Below are 19,061 nucleotides of genomic sequence, written 5' to 3'. Positions count from 1 at the left end.
TAAAAGCTGAATAGAATGGCTTCTAAAACAACATACAGATCCTAAACATACCTTAAAATAAAGTAAATGACTTTCTCAAGAAGTATAAGTTTATAAGTTTCTGACATGATCCTCAAAATCCCAAAGAAACTGTGCATGAAATATTTTAATTGTGATCATTTTTAACTTCAGTTCCTTTGTAAACCGAGTCCATTTGAGAGTACTACCACATGGAGTCTCCAGAGCTGGATCTGTACTCTAAAGCAAATGCTTGCTCTTTCTTTAATCCATTACTTTCAGCTGAATATTTCAGCCATTTGGATCTAAAGTTTAGCTTTCCTTTTCATCTGCATGTTTATCAACTGATTTATCTGCTTGATCAGTGTTTTTGTGCACTTTTACTGCACTCTAATTGTGTGGTTCAGGTGTTATGATGGCCTCAGTCTACAGACCCAGACATTTACACACATACGCCGAATGTGCGAGCTTGCTTACAGTCCAGCAGGACACACACAATCGCCACAGCTGGGTGCTTTTTTCCGTCACATAACAGCTGAAACAACAATTGTTCTCACAGCGTAAGACCATTGTGTGTGTGCACTGTCTCAAACGCTTCAACAGTCTGTCTCCTTGTCTCTCATTCACCCTGCAAATCTCGAGGGATGCCCAGTTTGACGTAAAGAGCAAAAGTTTCTAAAACGTTTCACTGCTTTTGCACTTGTGCTTTTCTTTCTCACTGTGTGGTGCTTTGGCCAGTGTTTCAGTTTAAGCTACTGATACCAACACAAACATGGAGAGCAGTCTGAGATTTTACTGAAATGAGCTGCTGTAACAATACAATTAGGCCACAGCCTGTTTCCATCACAGGGGAAATCCTGCTGCCTGGTTGGCCACTGATAGGAGTGAGACGAGAGAAAGAGTGAGAGAGGAGGATGAGAATGATAAGAGAAAAGCAAAGTGTGGGGGGATACGTGAGGAGGACATCTGTGATCCAGTCCAGAGGGAAAACAGCGCAGAGGTACCGTAAGAATGTAGGGGGTGAAACATACGAATGAAAGGCCGGAGAGGAAAAGGTTATGATAAAATACACAAATGTTGAGCAAGCAGCAAGGGTTAGTTAACCAGAGGAAAGACGAGGCAACTTAGAAGGCACAATTGTACCACTTCGGGACAGGATGCAGCTGAGCAGGAACAAAGCACTAAGAAAGACAAAAAAAAACCAACAAAAAAAAACATGTTTGTGTGACAGTGTTGATTCTTTATCTTGAAAATAAACCCCAGAAGCAGCCAGGAAAGTGTCTCTGGCCTTTGTGTTGCATAGAAAACAAAGTGTTTCTGTAAAATCTGTCCTATAAATAAACATCTGTTTTTGTTTTCACATCTGGATTAAATATTACGATGACATCCTATTTTTTTTCCACTTAAAAATGTTGATGACCTCTGTTTTGTTTTGCTTCTTTTTCTTTTTTAAATTTACTTATTAACATATTCATTTATTCTTTTAGTGAGCATGAGGAAAATCATATAAGAAACTGTGGATGTTAATCTTTAAATATGCTCAACAATGACTGCAAAAGTGCATGTAAAAATTACAGGTCAAACATTATATATTTTTTATGGTTACCGTTATGGCTACTTGATGTTTGCATCCACTGCTGTCTAAATGTCCAGGTCCGGGAACAGCCAACTACATGATTTCTTACTCTTATGGTAAATGTATGGGTACTTATCCCATACGTTCCTGCACAGAAAATCACTTTGGCAAACTACCATGCTGTGGTTACCCCTTCATAACTTTTTATGCATGGCAACCAGGGAAGAAAAGCAGGCCCAATTCATTCATCCAGGCTTCAGTCATATTGAAGCATTTAAGGGTTCTGTATTAAACACCATTTGAAAGTATATAAAACAGAATTCACCAAGGCCTGACTTTTGCCATGGGATTTGACTCTTAAAAGCACTTTAATTTAAATGAGATAATAACTTTAAATGACATCATATGTTTTGCCTTAACTTAATTCGTCTATTCAGGACAATGGGTGAAGCCATACACGTGGATCCCTGCTGTCTGGTGGCGACCACAAGAACACTGATTTCTTTTGTGTGTGTGTGTGCTTTAATTTAAATGAAAAGAAGTCATGAATAGATTAATGAGCAAAGATGGATAAATATTTCAGAATGTGCTGGTTGAACATCGTAAGCAGGCATCTAAAGAACTCGTACATATTCTGCTTCCTCTTATTTTGTCACTAGAGTGATTGTTATGAAACTACAAAACAGTTAATGAAACTGACAGAACGTAACGTAATAGGAAACGCTGCATAAATTTACTTTGCAAAACTCATCTTAAGCGTTTCCTAATGTGTCCCGTCGCCTTAAAGAAAAGCAATTTGTCTCATAACTGAAACAAAATAAGATCTGTTAAGCCAACCAGTTAGATCAGATTATATTTGACTTTATTAATAGCCCGAGTTTGACACATACAACAGTACATAAAGACAACATTAGCAGCCATAAAAAGTCAGACGGTGGTGGTTTTTTATGATCCAGTTCAGCCTCCTTAGGTGCCTCTCTGAGCCAGCCAGCGCCAGGGGACTGATTTACTTGTCACACAAGGGGGACATATTTAGACTGGATGTGCTGGAGAGAGTGTGCAGTAAAGCTGGCAGGGCAGTGGATGACCCAGACAGTGGGAGTGTGGGGGAGACACATAAGACACACCAGTTAACCTCCTGCCATTAAACCAGCTTGATTTCTGACCAAGGGCCATGGGACAATGGAGTGTACTGCACTAATTACACACCCTGACACAGATAATAGGACATATACTTGCTCTTTATGAGAACAAACAGACGTCTGTAGATCTCTTTAACAACTTGCAGTTTTAGCAGAAATAAAAGGTCTTAAATATGGCTTTGCAGTGTGCCGTCTTTGCAGAAGCAAGAGACTTGATTAAAACATGTCTCTTGATGACTGAATCAACAGACAGTTGTCTTGAAATGTCAGAGTACTGGTTGATGCCAATCCACCCAGAATGTGCAGTGCTAGGTGGATTGTGACTAAATATGTCTGTGTTTATATTAACCTTTCTTAGGTGTCAAATTTTAACTCCCTCAGCATTTACCGTACACAGTACAGTCACAAGGAAATGCAGGGTGTGTCTATGTGCTAGGTAAGACAAATTATATGGGACCACCAACCCGAGACCACCATAATATTCCGAGACCAATAAGTAAAACGTCACAAAGACTTTCCATCGCAAGTCTGCATATACATGGAAAAATAAGCTGTAATTTGTTCATACAAAAAGGGTTTTGGTGATTTCATCTGTAAGTTTTCAGAATTATCCATGTTTTACTGAAACAAAAACAAAAGAAATGAGGTTAATTACAAAGAAACCTGCAATAAAAAGAGTTCAATTTGTAAAAAACAAAATAAAATAAAAATAATAATAATAATCTATATATAACACTTTAAAGCCACCCTATTTTATTATTTTTTTAAACAATTTATTTACTTTTATAAAGTAACATAGATAAAATTAAATAAAACTCTACAAACTGATAAAAACAAGAAACAAATACAGGCCTGCTACAAAATATTATGAGTCAGGTGTAACTTTGATTTTTTTGTCTCAAATTCAGCAATATATTCTTTATCATTATTAGTAAACCAGAGCTATTACTGAGTGCATACACCTTTCTTACCCTATATATAAGGCCAGTATTTAATTTCAAGCAGTTTGAGTGTTGAAGGAAAATATCACTTCTCCACATAGTATCATCTATTTTAAAGTCATAGAAACTTTGAAAAGTTTAGCCTGATGAAATTCATCATATATTATGATTTATTTTTACTTTCGCGTGGTTCTAAACGACTAAATGAAAAGCTTCCATGTGTGCAAAAAAAGTTTAAGCAAATAAAAAAAGGCATAAATAAAAGTAACAGTAAAAGTTAGCAGATGAGTATTTGGGCTGGTTCACAACAAAATCATCGTAATAAGAGAGACTGAGGTCTGGACGCGCTGCTCTGATCGCTGCCTGTCCCGCCACTGACAGTAAAGCGGGTAACCAAATATTCAAAAACAATACGTCATCCCACAATGCAGCGCGCTTACGTTCTCCTTTACAGCATTACCTCATCCCACAATCCACCGCGAGATTAAGAATCTTCTGGGTGGTGGTCGTCTAGGCAACGCGCCTTATCGGAGGACTCAGCCCCGCCTCAGAGACACGCCCCTCAGCCAATGGGAGAGCCCCGTCATGACATCATGGTTATTTTTAGAGAGGCAGCGGCAGCAGATAAGGTTTGCCTCCACGCTGGACCGCTCAGAGTATACACACACGCAAGCGGTGAGCACACCGGAGACGCTCGGTGGCTGACAGGAAAAGTTAGAGCCGCGAGGCGCTTTTCATTCACGGACTCAATATAAGTCTGGATACTTTGACAAAAGCTTTGTGAACAATTTCCACTCAACATAGAACAACCGACCATCGCTTGGTGAAAGAAGTAAGTTCTGATTCCTGTGTCGAGAAAAGTGCGCTCTCAAAGTTTGGAAGTTTTTACGCACAGAGAGGACGTTTGGAAACCAGTGTTTTCCTCCTCGGTAACCAGGAAGAAGAGAAGGGGGGACGGAAAGCTGTTTTTGTAGAAGACTGTGTAGCTACATTCGGTTTTTGTTTTATTTTTTTCTTCTATGTATACCAAGATGGAAACTACTTTCTATGACGACTCACTCAACGCTTTCTCCCAGCACGACAACGCCGGCTACGGATACAGCAACCCCAAAGCGCTGAAACACAACATGACACTGAACCTCACCGACCCGCCGAGCGCTCTGAAACCTCACCTCCGCGCCAAAGTTGGCGACATCCTCACCTCCCCCGACGTGGGTTTGCTGAAGCTGGCCTCTCCGGAGCTCGAGAGGCTGATCATCCAGTCCAGCAACGGACTCATCACCACCACGCCGACCCCGACCCAGTTCCTGTGCCCCAAGAATGTCACTGACGAGCAGGAGGGCTTCGCGGAGGGGTTTGTGCGCGCCCTGGCTGAGCTCCACCACCAGAACATGCCGGGCACAACAAACGTGAGTGTCACCTCGACTCCACCGGCAACTGTCAACACTGCGCTGCCGCCTGTTTCATCTGTTGCCGGTGCCACCGTATACAACAACAATGCTGCCATGCGCTCTGAGTCGCCGGTTTATGAGGACTTGAACACTTTCAACCCGGCCATCAGTACCGTGTCGGCACCAAACTACACCACCTCAGCCCCCACTATGTCCTTCTCTGCTGCCCCGCCTCAGCTTCCCATCTACGGCCAGCCTTCCCCTGCCCAGCTCCCCCGGCTCACTGCGCTCAAAGAGGAGCCCCAAACCGTGCCCGAGATGCCAGGGGAGACCCCTCCTCTTTCTCCAATCGATATGGAGAGTCAGGAGCGCATCAAGGCTGAGAGAAAGCGGATGAGAAACCGCATCGCTGCCTCCAAATGCCGGAAGAGGAAGCTGGAGCGGATCTCAAGGCTGGAGGAGAAAGTGAAGACCCTAAAGTCACAGAACTCCGAGCTCGCATCCACCGCCAACGTGTTGCGCGAGCAGGTGGCCCAGCTGAAGCAGAAGGTGATGAACCACGTAAACAGCGGGTGCCAGCTTATGTTAACGCAGCAGCTCCAGACCTTCTGAGGTGGTGTCAGCGACAGAGGAGAGAGAGAAAAGACTGTAGTTGAAAGAATAGGACGCTTCCTGTGGTAGTGAGTGTCTGCGACTCCCGAAATCGTTCCGGTATTTGGGATGATGTGGCGCGACACTGGCGGGACCGGGGACGGTACCAAACTGAGTGCCACGCGCTCCCCAGTGGCGCGTCCTAGAGATGGGCTCAGGACTGTGACAATAGCCATGAACCAGAAGGGACATGGCAACAGGCAGAAACCCCTTCTGTTTCTGTGTCGTGCTGTTTTTCTTTACAGAACTGGACAGGACTGACGTTTTCTTGATTTACACCGAGCCCTGCATGGACTTCATCATGACCATCAATGGAAAAACTCAGTATTAGAAGTTTTTTTTTTTTTTAAATCACACGCAATACAGACTTTTCTTGCTGTAGCCATAATTAATGGCCTCACTTTTTAGGCGTGTTGGTCAACTCTAAACGGCTGAAAAGTTGCAACAAATGCTGCCTGACTCATGAGTTAAAGTACAATGTACATTTTTTTCTTAATTGTAAGAAATTAAGTTAGAAAAGCTTCAAGATTTACTTGTTTTTTTCTAAAGCTGTTAATGGGGTTTCACTCATTGTTATATGTATATCAGATCAACTTGGAGTACTTATGTTTACCATTTGTAATAAGAATACTGTATAATTTTTTTATGTTTGTTTTCTGAGCACTTAAGAAATTAATCAATATTTAAGAAAATAAACCAGATAAAATGAAGCAACATCGCCTCTGTGTACTTGTAAGAGTGTGACATAAAAAGTGGGTGTGCCACGAAGAAGTCAAACAATAAAACATGTTGCAACATGTTGTAAGAGCTGCTAGTGCTGAGTACCTCAAGCTAAATTCCATTAGTACTGGTATTGATTGAAGCTGAGTGATTGTGTTTCAGCTGGCAGGCCGGGCTCACTTACTCCTGATGGAGGCCAGTTCTGCAAATTGGGGTTGTAGAGTTTGCGATCTCCACTTTTGTGTCTCAGCTCACACAGGCTCAGAAGAAGAAAAGTGTAACTGCCCTATAAAGTCTCCCATTGCTTTGAGCAATAAGTAACATTTTCACATCATGTAACACTCAGTCACAATAGGCTAAGGTGTGCAACCCTTAATTAAGAAATCTGGAACTGATTTGATTAATACGACATCTCCCTTGCTATTTCATCATTCAGTTATTCACCATTGCTCTGTCCTTTTGTAAGTATTCAAAAAGGTTTCAGCATGTCAAAGAAAAAAAGAAGTGTTAGGTTCTGAAGTGCAAATCTCTGTATGGGATAAATTAATACAATAAACTGTGGCTTGGTGGGATTATGTATATATATGGTGAGTCTTTTTTTTTAATCGCATAGTCATCTTTCAGTCAGTACCAGCTAAAAGAACAAACAATAACCCAAACAAAGGCTTTGTGGTGATGGCTTTAACCACAAGAAAAAAGAAAATACAAGCCTGGAGCTCAGTATCTCAAAGTGCTGAATATTCTGTAACTTATTTACGGTACAGCAATGTGGGCCTATAAATATGTTATGAGCACTTTTGAAATAAATTGGGATTTTTTTTGGGGGGGGGGGGGGGGTCAAATTTTTCACAGGCGTAAATTTTTTTTTCTTGATATCCTCACTAAACCCAGCAATTAAAGTGAGTCTCGTTCATGCTTACGCAGCAGGTGCAGCTCAGGCGTGGCCTACAGCAGATAAAAGGAGTGGGCTTTCAAATACTGCTGGACATCAGCACGTGTGCTGCTCTTAATGAAACACTGGAGGGCGACATACATTGGGGTGGATTACCGGAGAAATTGCCTGAAGTGCTCGAAATCTCCACAGATCTGTTGCAATTTATATCGGGTTATCAGATATTAATTTTTGTGGAAATTAATAGAGACTGTCATATAGAGTGTAAATAAAACAGAACGGGTTGTTGACTGAAAACCTAACGACGTCTCTGACACACTGTGATGCTAAGGCTGACAGAATATTAAATGTTCTCTTTCTTTTCAATCTTTATATTTTCCGATTTTATTTTTTGTTTGCTTTTTAATTCTTTTATATACAAACAAACATCAAATATCTTTATAACACAACCTGTTTGAACACGTCAAATAAGGGAATTCAGGTGTTGTCTTTGTTTTAATTGTTTGTATAATTTTTCCTTAATAGAGACAATCTCTGTGGGAGACATATCCAAATAGACACTTTTCTCCCTTTCCCTTTAATTATCCCTTTAGGAATCCCGATTTCTCTACAAATCTGCTCTGATTTCTCAAACTTGGGGCATTGTGACATCATTCCGGAAAGCAGTGCCCTCCCCTGCCATATAAGGAGAGGGAACGCTCGGAAGACCCGCGTCAGGACCGAGGAGGCGTTTATTACGGGAAGTGAATCGACTCACTCCATAATCTCCTCTGCATAATACGATGTGTCCTGAGACGTAATCTAAAGAATAGACCGGACTTAATTAAACAGGCAAATCCATCAAATGACTCCAAGGGCGACTAAAAGCAGACGTCTAGATGTTAAATATCAGGAGATCATAATAAAAACAAACGTTCTTTAACAAAATCCGCATTCTGTAGAATAGTTCACTAACAGCTCACATAAATGATAATAGGAACAATAGAACAGAAATAATATGTTGATCGATCTAGTTGCTTGGTATCCAGGCTATTTTATACCTAAACTTCCCCACATTCAAATGGGGACATATGTATATTTTTACTAAAGAAGTTTACATGTATTTGAAAGTTAAAGTTACTTCGCAAATGTTTGCATTATAGTACAGGCTTCAGCCACTCCCTTAGTCACACTATAGAGTCTTTAATTTACGCATCTAATCTATAAAATAAAATGGATTGTTATACAAAAACATGCTGCTTCATGCTAATAAATACTGTTAGACTGTCTCCATGAGACTTTATGCTGTAGTATTCTGCTGCATGAAGTCTAACTGTACTTGTATTGGGGGAGTTTCTTTCAGGGTATAAAACTTCTGCTAATTTTACTCATAAATATTATTAATAGCTCTATATCTCTTCATCAAATGATAAAAGGAAATCAAAAGTTTTCATTATTATATATTAAACCGATTTTGACATTTAGGCCAAGAGTGATTCAGACATAAGGGAGAATCTTTCTTCTCCCCCACACACCATTATCTATTTTATCGCTTTCACAAACATGCAAAACAATGTTATTTTTACACAGCTATTATTCTTGTCACCTCTTACTAATACAATACTAATACAATAATTTCACAGTGATTGAGGATTGAAGTGCTATTACTAGATAAAACAATTAACTGCATCTAATGGAAACTTGACCGCGTAATTGCACAAAGGTCAGGTTGAGCCGGCTGAATCTGTACAGTGAAAGGCTTCTGTCTGTTGTAGTTGCTATGGGCGGGGTATTTTACTAAGCAATGTGGTACAAAATACACAAACAGAAATCAGAACAACAAATTCTAACAACTGTGGCGCATGAAGGCTGAAGGAACATTTTTTTATTTTCCTGCAAATTTAAAATGTGGAATAATGTCAAAGGTTTTGAAAGCCATGCAGCATCAAATTCTAAGAACCCTTATGCAGTGGATGTGATCCGGACAAAGAGAAGGGATTTGGTTTATGGTATCTCACATACTGAGGATCTCCTGAATCTTTTGGTTGCAGAGGGGGTTATGACAACAGCAAGGAGATCTATTGTTTTGTCCATCAGGACCCATAAAGATCAGAACTCCAGAGTCCTGGACATCCTGGAGGCCAGAGGTGAACGAGCATGTCGGAAATTCTTCCATCCGTGTCTTATGCTGGCAGAACCTGAACTATACCAGCGAATCAAGACCTATGTAAGGAGTATGAACGAGCAAGTTCAAGATAACAGGAGACAGCTGATTGGGTATTTGCTGGAGAGAGATTGTGAATGGGGGGAAAAATTAACAGATCAAACTGGAACCCAGAGAACTTATACTAAAAGGATTAAAAAGGGATCTAGTGTTACAAAGAAAGGAAGTGGTACCATAGTACTTGCAACGTCAGAGCATACACCAGCTCAAAGTAAACCAGAAAGCCTCATTTACATGGCTGCTAGAATAGGGGATCTCTTATTACTTGAGGAGCTGTTAAAAGACAGTGATATCAACACTGTCAATTCTTCCAAAGAAACTCTATTACATGTAGCTGCAGAAAATGGGCATTTATCCATCGCTGAGCTCTTGATTCAAAAAGGGGCTAGATTGGACCTCCAGAATGACGCTGGCCACACAGCTCTTCACAGAGCAGCCAGCAGAGGGCACACAGAGCTCATGAAGACCCTAGTGAAGGCTGGGGCCCCTATACATACTCTGGATTTGAAAGGCAAAACTCCCATTCACCTGGCAGCAGAAAATAGGCATCTGAAATCTGTAAAACTCTTGGTGGAGGAGGAAGCCAGGCAGTCTGAAAGTCACAGACAGAATATGTTTCTGCACATGGCTGCCATGGAAGATGATTGGAGGTTGGCTGAGTTGCTGTTGCAGAGCGGGGCCACTGTTGATGCCTTAAACAGCCATAACAAAGCAGCTCTGTTTTATGCAGTCAAGGAGAGCAATGAGAAAACAATGACTGTCCTTCTCAATGCAGGGGCTAAAGCTGACTATGATGTCATATATGAAGCCATTAATCTTCATCAAGAATCAATTCTCCAGCTGTTGCTTGGTGAGTTTGGTCCAGTTCTATTTCAATTCATTGCTTTGTTTTTGAGATGTTACACAAATACAGAATAAACCTGCAAAACATCCAAGCTCACGGTCAGTTTTGTTCAAACCACAGCTAATGCCAGAGGAGTCCTGAACAAAGATGCCCTGGGATCTGCTCTCTTTTCAGCTGTTCGAATGAACTTTGATGGTGCGGTGAGTGCACTGATAGACAGTGGAGCAGATGTGAACATGCGCGACGGTCGCAGATACACGCCTCTCCTACTGTCAGCTGAGCTGGGACACTCAGAAGTCTTCAGGTGACCTCTTTCAAAATAAATTCAGTGGCAATAAAGTAGCCCCCGTAGGCCTTCACACTCACACTCAAGAGCATTTCAACAAAATCAATCATATCATTGTGGGAATCACGTAAAAAAGAACATACTAGAATAAGAAGAACACTGTCTAACTACCTTTATAAAATCCACCCTGCCTCATAAATGTTTATATTCACAAATATAATTTATGTATATGTTAAAAAAAAATAGCAGTGAGATATTTGTGGCACCAGATGCTGGTCAAAGTCAAATAGCAGAATAAAATCACGACTGTACAGGCGCAATGACACAAATGGGTTTAGAAAAGGCAAAATGCTCATCATTGTCCTTCTATAACAAATATGTATTTTCCATGTTTGTTTCTAATTTTATATATATCATCATTTATGTTGTGTTGTACATATTTGGTGCAGAGCATATGCATCTATTTTAACTGTCCCTTTTCTGTATTTTTTTAGCAGCTAATCCAAATATGTAATATCTTACATTTTGGCTTTTTTTATTCTAGTGTTCTCGTAGCAAAAAATGCAAAACTGGATGCTACTTTATCTGACCTCTCTTCAGCATTGCACTTGGCTGCTCGCAGTGGTAGCAAGCCCATAGTGCACACACTGCTAGAAAAAGGACTGGACCCAAACATTAAGGGAGCTAAAGGCCACACCCCTCTCCACCTGGCAGCTCAATGTGACGGGCCTGACATAACTGGTCTGCTGTTAAAAGGTGGAGCACAGGTAATTGTCAAAGCATTAACGGTTGCTATCAGTTCTGTAGATTTTCAGTATATTAATGCAAAGTTGTGTGTCATTGCTATAGGTAAATGTAGTAGGCCAGGATGGTCTGACCCCTCTGCATATAGCCAGCATGCAGGGTCACACAGACACAGTGATCCAACTTCTTCATAACAAGGCAGAACCTGGAGTCAAAGACCGGCTGGGGAGGACAGCCCTGCACTGGGCAGCCTTTTCCCAGGTAGATAGCTGTGTGGTGGACTTGCTGCTGTCAGCCAAAGCTGACCCAGATGCCACTGATAATGAGAAAAAAACTCCCCTCCACCTGGCTGCTATGGAGGGAAAAGTAGACGTGGCGATTTCACTGCTTTCCCACAGGGCAAAGAGGCGGGCTAGAGACATGGATGGCTCCACTCCTCTTCATTACGCAGCAGCTGGTGGGCACGTCAGTGTGGTTACAGCCCTTCTTCAGCCGCTCAACAATAAGGGGACTGAAGACAGGAATGCATGGAGGAAAACACCACTTCATGCCGCAGCTGAGAAGGGGCATGATAGTGTAGCTCTGCGGCTCCTGGAAGCTGGGGCCAAGATAAATGCTACAGATCACAATAAAGACACACCTCTGCACTGTGCTGCACGTGGTGGACACCACAAAGTAATGAAATTACTTGTAAACTGGGGACAAGCTGGAAATGTAGGATGGAGGAATAAAGCCAATCTGCAGGCTAAAAATAATATAGGGAAGACACCATTGCAAGTTGCAGAAACTAAACACACACCAGAGCATGAGAACACTGCAATTTTACTCAAGAGGAAGATGTTTCTTATGAAGTAAGCATCATAATTTGTGAACGATGTTGATCCAAGCACTTTGCAACTTTTCTCGTTTTGCATATATCGCTCTTGATTCATTATATTTCTTCCTGTTTGCTATGTATTCTTGCAGTCAACTATTCATATTTTATTCTTAGGCAAGCACCTAAAGGTCGATTATTTTTTGCTCTTCTACTTTCATCCAAATTAAAATGAAACTCAGACTTTTCCTAGCACCTTCTACCGAATACGCCTTCAGCTAAGCTGACTGATACCTTTTTGTGGTGAAGCATTAAAAAAATCTAACCATTACTTCTTTTTGCCCACCTGTGGTTTTAGAGTTAGTCACTTCAACAACCATACAGGAAAGTATGTTGATAGCATCTAGCCCAGCTTACACTTTTGCAGATCCTCTTTAAAGGTTATGCAAGTTGTATGCAAGCCCGGGTTTGCAAGCGTTGGGTCAAACTCCAAGCACAGAAAGACAGCAGTGCTTGGTGACAGCTATTTTGAACCACATCCTTCATAAGAATAGAGCACATGACAAGCTGAATAACGATTTTATTCCTCCATTTATTTATTTTTATTTCAGTTTGTTGTTGTTTTTTTGGACAAGTAAAGGTCTAATGTCTGTATATGGAGGTGGCCTACTTGAACAATACTCTATAAAAATATCATTTGACGTAATAGGAAAACCCAAGCCTTTGGCCTCAGAAGCTATGATTGTCCCCTTTAGCAAGAATGAGTTCTGGTACATGGTTCCATCAATTAGGGCAAGTCTTTCAGGTCCTGAAGCAGTAAAGCAGCCTCAGACCATCACATTACTACTGTTAAAGTTTAGTTCAAGCCAGATTTAATGGGACTCAAACTCAAAAAAAATATTAATTTTATTTTGCAATAGCATTTTGCAGTAAGAGAAGAAAAGAAAAATTAGTGATGAAAAAGTTGGTACACCCATGCACTTGGGCTAAATGAAATATGAATCAAAGGTCCTCATAAGGTGCCAGTGATTTGGGCCTCCTTAGGAAGAGGCTGGTGAAGCTGCTGAGAGTCTGGGGTAGTGTGATGCCAAGACCTACAGAGCTCTCCGAGGCCTTTAGAAAAGGACTGCAGAATATCTAAGATTTAAAAAAAAAGATTAACTTAAGTCACAATAGTCTATCTATTGCCTTTCAAATAATTTGTATTGGTTGATGGAGTCAAAGCAAACCAATTTTAGAGAATATTATTTGCAAATGACACAATTTAGCTTTGGTTCTCGTCCCTTGCACAGTTTGTGCATTTTCTAATCTGGTAATGTTTGCTGTTTCTCCATAGATATTTTGTTTAGCTTCTGCTCCCCCCATCCACCCAGGGAAGAGAATAGAGGGTATTCCTCTGTATACCATGTTTAGCTTGGAGCATAAAGTGCCCTGAAGACTGCCGAATTGGTCCACTATAAGTAATGTTGAACTAAACTTAATAGTTGACAGTAATGCAAACCCCTGGAAGTTATTTCTGCTTGGAAATATTAGTTTCTGATGCCAAGATATTTTTGTTATATCAAAATATGTAGGTATAACTTAAGTATACCTAACTCTTTTTCTACTGACACTAAATTAATCCATCTCTAAATCTAAATCCAAAAAAAAAAAGCAGGAAGGAAGTGTTATGATATCTGCAACTTTAGGTTGTTGTTGAAAACAAGTGGTTTGTTGTTGACACAAGAAGTGACACGGGCGTTCTTCACTTCAGTAAAAAATACAGATACTTGTGTTAAGAAAAATACTCCAGTCATAGTACTGAAGTACTCATTCAACTTATTTACTCAAATAAAAGTAAAAAAAAAAGAAGTTCAGGCTCTGAAATGTACTGAAAGTAAGAAAGTAAAAAGTAGCCTTTTGTAGAACTTTGTGCAAAGCTAACTGAACCTCATACTGTAACATAATAAAATAATATCCATCCATTCGCTTCCGCTTCTCCTTTTCACTGGAGCCTATCCCAGCTGTCATAGGGCAAGAGGCAGGGTACACCCTGGACAGGTCACCAGTCTGTCACAGGGCTAACACACAGAGACAGACAACCATTCGCACTCACACTCCCGCCTTCATACCTATAGACAATTTGGATTAATCAATTAACCTATCCCCATAAACTGCATGTCTTTGGACGGTGGGAGGAAGCCAGAGTACCCGGAGGGAGCCAGAAAAATGATTACAGCCAGGGATGAAGGTGGGGAACAGGTGGGGAGAGAGCAGTTTTAGTGTCTCAGCATGGGGAAGGATCACAACTCACAATCATTTCTAATGCGAGCTCCAGTAGGTTTTTTTGCAGTTATGCTGCTGCTTTTTGTGGATTTGCACAGCTGAATTCAGCTAGATGTAAGCACGTTTCCCATGCTATGTTGCCGGAGCTCCATCCCGAACACTGGCAGCATTCTGTTTATACTGTCTTTACAAGACAGCATACAGCTGGTATAAGGGTTAACTTCAGTGAAGGAATCTAATCATCAGCTTACATTCAAATACATTTCTGCTACTCTTGATGTATCCTAACTCCCACCTTGAACAGCTCAGTGCTATAGATTCACCACAATATGGCAAACTAACCTGTTTACCCTGCACTAAACTGCTGAGAATTTGAATAATCCAAAGGTGATATAGCTTAGTTTGTTTTTAAGGATGTTTCACAATAGAAAAAAAATAACTTCACATCGTATACAGATCCAATATTTGATTTAAAAATGAAGACATTACAAAACACACTGCTTGCTTTTATATATAAACTCTCTTCTTCTGCTCCTTCTTGTTTTATCTTTCTTTATCTCTGAATTAAGTTATCTTTCATTCTTTTCTCTTTCTGGGAAATGCAGCAGCTCGACCTTTAGTTAGAAGACACATTATGTGGAAAAACTGCGCACAAACAGCTTCTGTATTTGCTGATATTATGGAAATAAATCATCATCCACTTTGGTTGGTTTTCTTCTGTGGTCTTTCAGCCCCTTTAGTGTTGCTGAGCTGGTCAGTGCAGTCATTCATTCATTTTAACAATGCACCAGATTGTTGATTCGTCCACTTCCAGCGCTGTTGCTCTCTCTCTGTTTATTTGGAGTTTTCAGCCTAATGATGGCCACAGCATAGCTTGCATTAACAACTCTTTTGGGTCTCACATTTAAAATGACAATGACATAATTACAGTGAAAATCCATAAAATACAAATTCAACACCTCAACTTCAGATAGTAAGTCGCTACTTATTTGCAATATGTTTCTTGGGAAATATTACTTTTTTAGGGCCAGGTCGTTTTTTGGTTCTTTTGTTATTTCTACCCACCCCTGCACTTTATCATGTGAAAGTAAAGTTTTGCATGTCTTAAATATATTAACATAATTTTACAATACCATTTTTGCATTAGGAAAAGGAAAGAATAGAAAAATTGGTCATGGAAAAAAATTACACATGCACTTGAGCTGAATAAAATAAAAATCAAGGGTCCTTATAAAGTGACAGTGATTTGGGCCTCCTTGGGAAGAGGAGAGCCTGTGAAAATGAGAAACTGTGTATAAATATGGCTGCAATTCTAAAATGGTTAATGCATTTTTCCCTTGAATTGCAGCAGAAAGTCTGCACTTCAATCACATATTGGTTGTTTACATATATTTGACCTATAATCCATGTGGTGGTGGTGTACAGAGGCAAAACTGCAAAAAAACAACAAAAAAAACCCCAATTTTGTCCCAAATATTACAGTAGTCACTGTATATTGATCATTTTTCACAAAATCAGTTATCATGCTGAGTTATCTTGTCAGGCTTTATGAAAAAGTATGTAAACGACACATTAAAAAAGTTGAGCATTTTAGTTTTGAGGATGTAATGTGTTACCTCGATTGGGACGGCTTCACCACCACCCTTCAGTGTATTTTTGTTTAGTTAGTGGTTAGTGGTTATTTTTCACATAAATATTGAAATGAGATGGCACAATGTTGCTTTATTTAGCCTCCTAAGACCCAAATTATTTCATGGCATGCATTTTTAATTTCTCTTTGCTGTTGTGACTTTATAGTGTTCGAACACTATAAAGTCACAATTGAGTAATCATGTGCAAAACTCCTTATTTGGTGTTTGAACACAGCAGCATTTTTCCTGAGTGCAAAAACAAAAGGAAAAACAACAATTGTGCCCCTTTGAGCAATATGGCTCATTTAAAAGCTATTTGAAAGAGCAAAATTTAGTATTGTCGTCTAGACAACCCAAAATGTGATGTCCCTATATATGGACGCCAGGTCCTAGGAGGTTAAGGCAGGGTTAGGGTTAGGATGGAATTACCGTATGTTATAGGGTTTCTAGATTTATGTGGTATTTGTGTAACCATCAGCCCCCTTTTTGTGTCTGGTAGGCTAGCCAATGTTGCCTTGTGCGCTAACTGGTAAGCAAGTCAGCTATGTTATATTAACCTTGGTAGGGTAGGGTTTTCATTTAGTTGACCTCATTTTGAGTTTTCTCCTATTTAGCATTTACTTTTATCTACTTTCTCTATACAGATTTGGATTTTAGTGATACAGTTAATAATTTTTCATTTAATTAAAGTTACAAAAAGTACTTTTTATACCTTTGTCCTTGTCTTTATGTCTTATTGCTTGGTTCCTGGCACTTGTGTTGCCAGTTGCTGTTATTGTGTTGGACTAGGTTAAGCAACTCATCCAACACATTGGACTTGTTAATCTTGGCAAACATCATTGGATGGAATGGTGAGGATCGGTAGGAATTTAACTTAGTACATGTACTTGAGTATCTTACTGAAGTAAAGGTTTAATTTACTTAAGTGTTTCTATGTTACTCTACTTTCTGCCTCCTTAGATTCTTTTAGCTGCTCTCCCTTAAGGGATCACAACAACAGATAGCTCGTATATTTGATTTGACAAATGAATTCTTGGCACAAACCCAAAAAGATCTGTAATAGAGTTACTTTCTGTATTTTGCTGATTTTTGTTGAAGTTTTAGAAACTTTGCATTTTAAAATTACCTGCCACTTAAAAACATTACTTCTTACACTCGCTCCACTTCTAAAACTGCTATAAATGATGCATAAACGATATGATTTTACCTCTTTCTGTCTGATAAGCTCCAGTGATGGAGAATACACGCTCAGATCACTTTGATGTTTGAAGGCCTGCAGTGATGATAAATATAAACTTGCCTCAAATGTCTTTAACCTAAAGCAATGAGTCTATTTTGCAAATGGTGGGAGTAGAAATTTGTGTGAAAACTGTGGGGGAAAGTTCTGAGAAAATAAAAACTATGAAAATACAATGCTGAGGAAAATACAAATACCTGAAAATTCTAGGAACAGTAATTTCACATACTAGATTACCTTTCACTCACACAGATTTTGATGCATTTAAATGCTTTACAAAAGCTTGGTATAGCTGCAAAATGTTGTAGATGATTGTGCAGCGGTGATTATTATCTGCATTTACCGTCATTTAGATCTTCCTGTGTGATTGTGGTCCTGGCAGCAAAACCCCTGAAGACCTATTAGCACTAGGGTGGGATTTTTTTTTTTTTTTTTGAGGTTTAATGACAACAGGAAAAATGTGCGCTTCCTTCTCATCAGGCTAACTGTTACTTTTCCAACGCTGTTATATGAATAAGAAATGTCAACGAAACTTCGCACTAACAACTGTTAAAGTGTGTAAAATTTACTTTTTTCCATCAAGGGTCAAAAATATCGTAGGACAATGCAAAAATATTCATCATAAAAATGTATTGTATTATTTGGTGTTAAGTAATAGAATTATAACAAATTATATAAGGATTCAATTTGACAGTATTTTTTGCCAGTGATTTTTAGCTCATTCTGTGTTTAATTTTGCACACCTCGAGCTTTTGTCCCTGTTTCTCTTCTTCAAGAATGTTTTTTTGACAGCTGCTCTTCCACTAAGCGCATGATGAGGTCTGATTAGGCTTGGCAAAGTGTAGATGGTTCAACTGAAGCGCCAGATGCAGCTTTTTTCCCCTGCTGTATGGTTATGTTTTACCGTATGAAACAGCCAGATGCAGCTCTCGGGACTCATGTCAGATCTTTGCTGGATTTTTATCTCTGCTGAGTGGTTATGTTTTTGATAGCGCTTATTGCATGCATGTGTGCTCGTATGCTTGCAGGCATGTGAGCACAAATGCGTGTCATCATTCCATCTATAAACAAGATAGATTTGAGTGAACTGTGATTAAACTTTTTGGGTGTTTATAGTGGGGTTGTGTTAACAATCCATTAAAACTTGGCTTACATCCACCGGAGTCTGCAAGGTCAACTTAATGATTTGTTGGTTGAAATTTTACAAAAAGCCTTTTAAGTCACAAGATGTCTGTGAAGTTTCTCAGTTCTCACATTCACAAGTGTGATGCGTATTGTTAATGTTGCATCCTCAGACAGACATGGCTCCGTTCTCCTTTTGGCAACTTTATTTTCCTCAGTTCAGGTTTGGAGTTTACAGGCAGCATAGCATATCATCAGCAACCCATGCTCTCACGTTCCACACGCTGTTTACTTTTTTCCTTCTTGCATTTACTGATGACATCACAAGTCTGAACTTTGACCTCCTGGAACTAGTGAACTAAAATAATTCACTGAAAATGTGTCCAAAAAAAAAAGAAAACGCAATTAAATCAGTATACTCTTTAGAGATTTTTTCAGAGATTCAGAAAATGTTTTATAGCCACTCTCACATCACAATATTAACATATAGAAAGTACAACATCAAATGTAAAAGCTTGTGTTCCATTTAACCTTTGACCTCTCCTTCAAGGTCAAAAGACTGATCTGACGATCAACAATAATTCCATATAGAGTCTTTTTTTTTT

General features: G+C 39.6%; 2 protein-coding genes across 2 annotated transcripts; both read left to right on the top strand.

Annotated features, from left to right (window-relative positions):
• The first annotated feature begins 4,285 nt into the window (after positions 1-4,285).
• On the top strand, positions 4,286-6,605 carry jun (Jun proto-oncogene, AP-1 transcription factor subunit). Its single transcript, XM_005732206.2, has one exon. It carries the CDS (start codon positions 4,676-4,678, stop codon positions 5,657-5,659), a length of 984 nt encoding a protein of 327 aa, XP_005732263.1. The 5' UTR covers positions 4,286-4,675; the 3' UTR covers positions 5,660-6,605.
• A 2,590-nt stretch (positions 6,606-9,195) lies between these two features.
• On the top strand, positions 9,196-12,242 carry caiap (CARD- and ANK-containing Inflammasome Adaptor Protein). The gene is made up of 4 exons (XM_005732427.1): positions 9,196-10,363; positions 10,478-10,661; positions 11,188-11,410; positions 11,493-12,242. The coding sequence occupies exons 1-4, from the start codon at positions 9,196-9,198 to the stop codon at positions 12,240-12,242; spliced, it is 2,325 nt and encodes a 774-aa protein (XP_005732484.1).
• The last annotated feature ends 6,819 nt before the right edge of the window (positions 12,243-19,061 follow it).

The sequence above is a fragment of the Pundamilia nyererei genome, unplaced genomic scaffold, assembly GCF_000239375.1.
Source record: "Pundamilia nyererei isolate P.nyererei 1_Seehausen unplaced genomic scaffold, PunNye1.0 scaffold00046, whole genome shotgun sequence".
Lineage (NCBI taxonomy): Eukaryota > Metazoa > Chordata > Actinopteri > Cichliformes > Cichlidae > Pundamilia > Pundamilia nyererei.
Note: the sequence above shows the minus strand (reverse complement) of the source record. Positions and strands in the feature narration are given on the sequence as shown.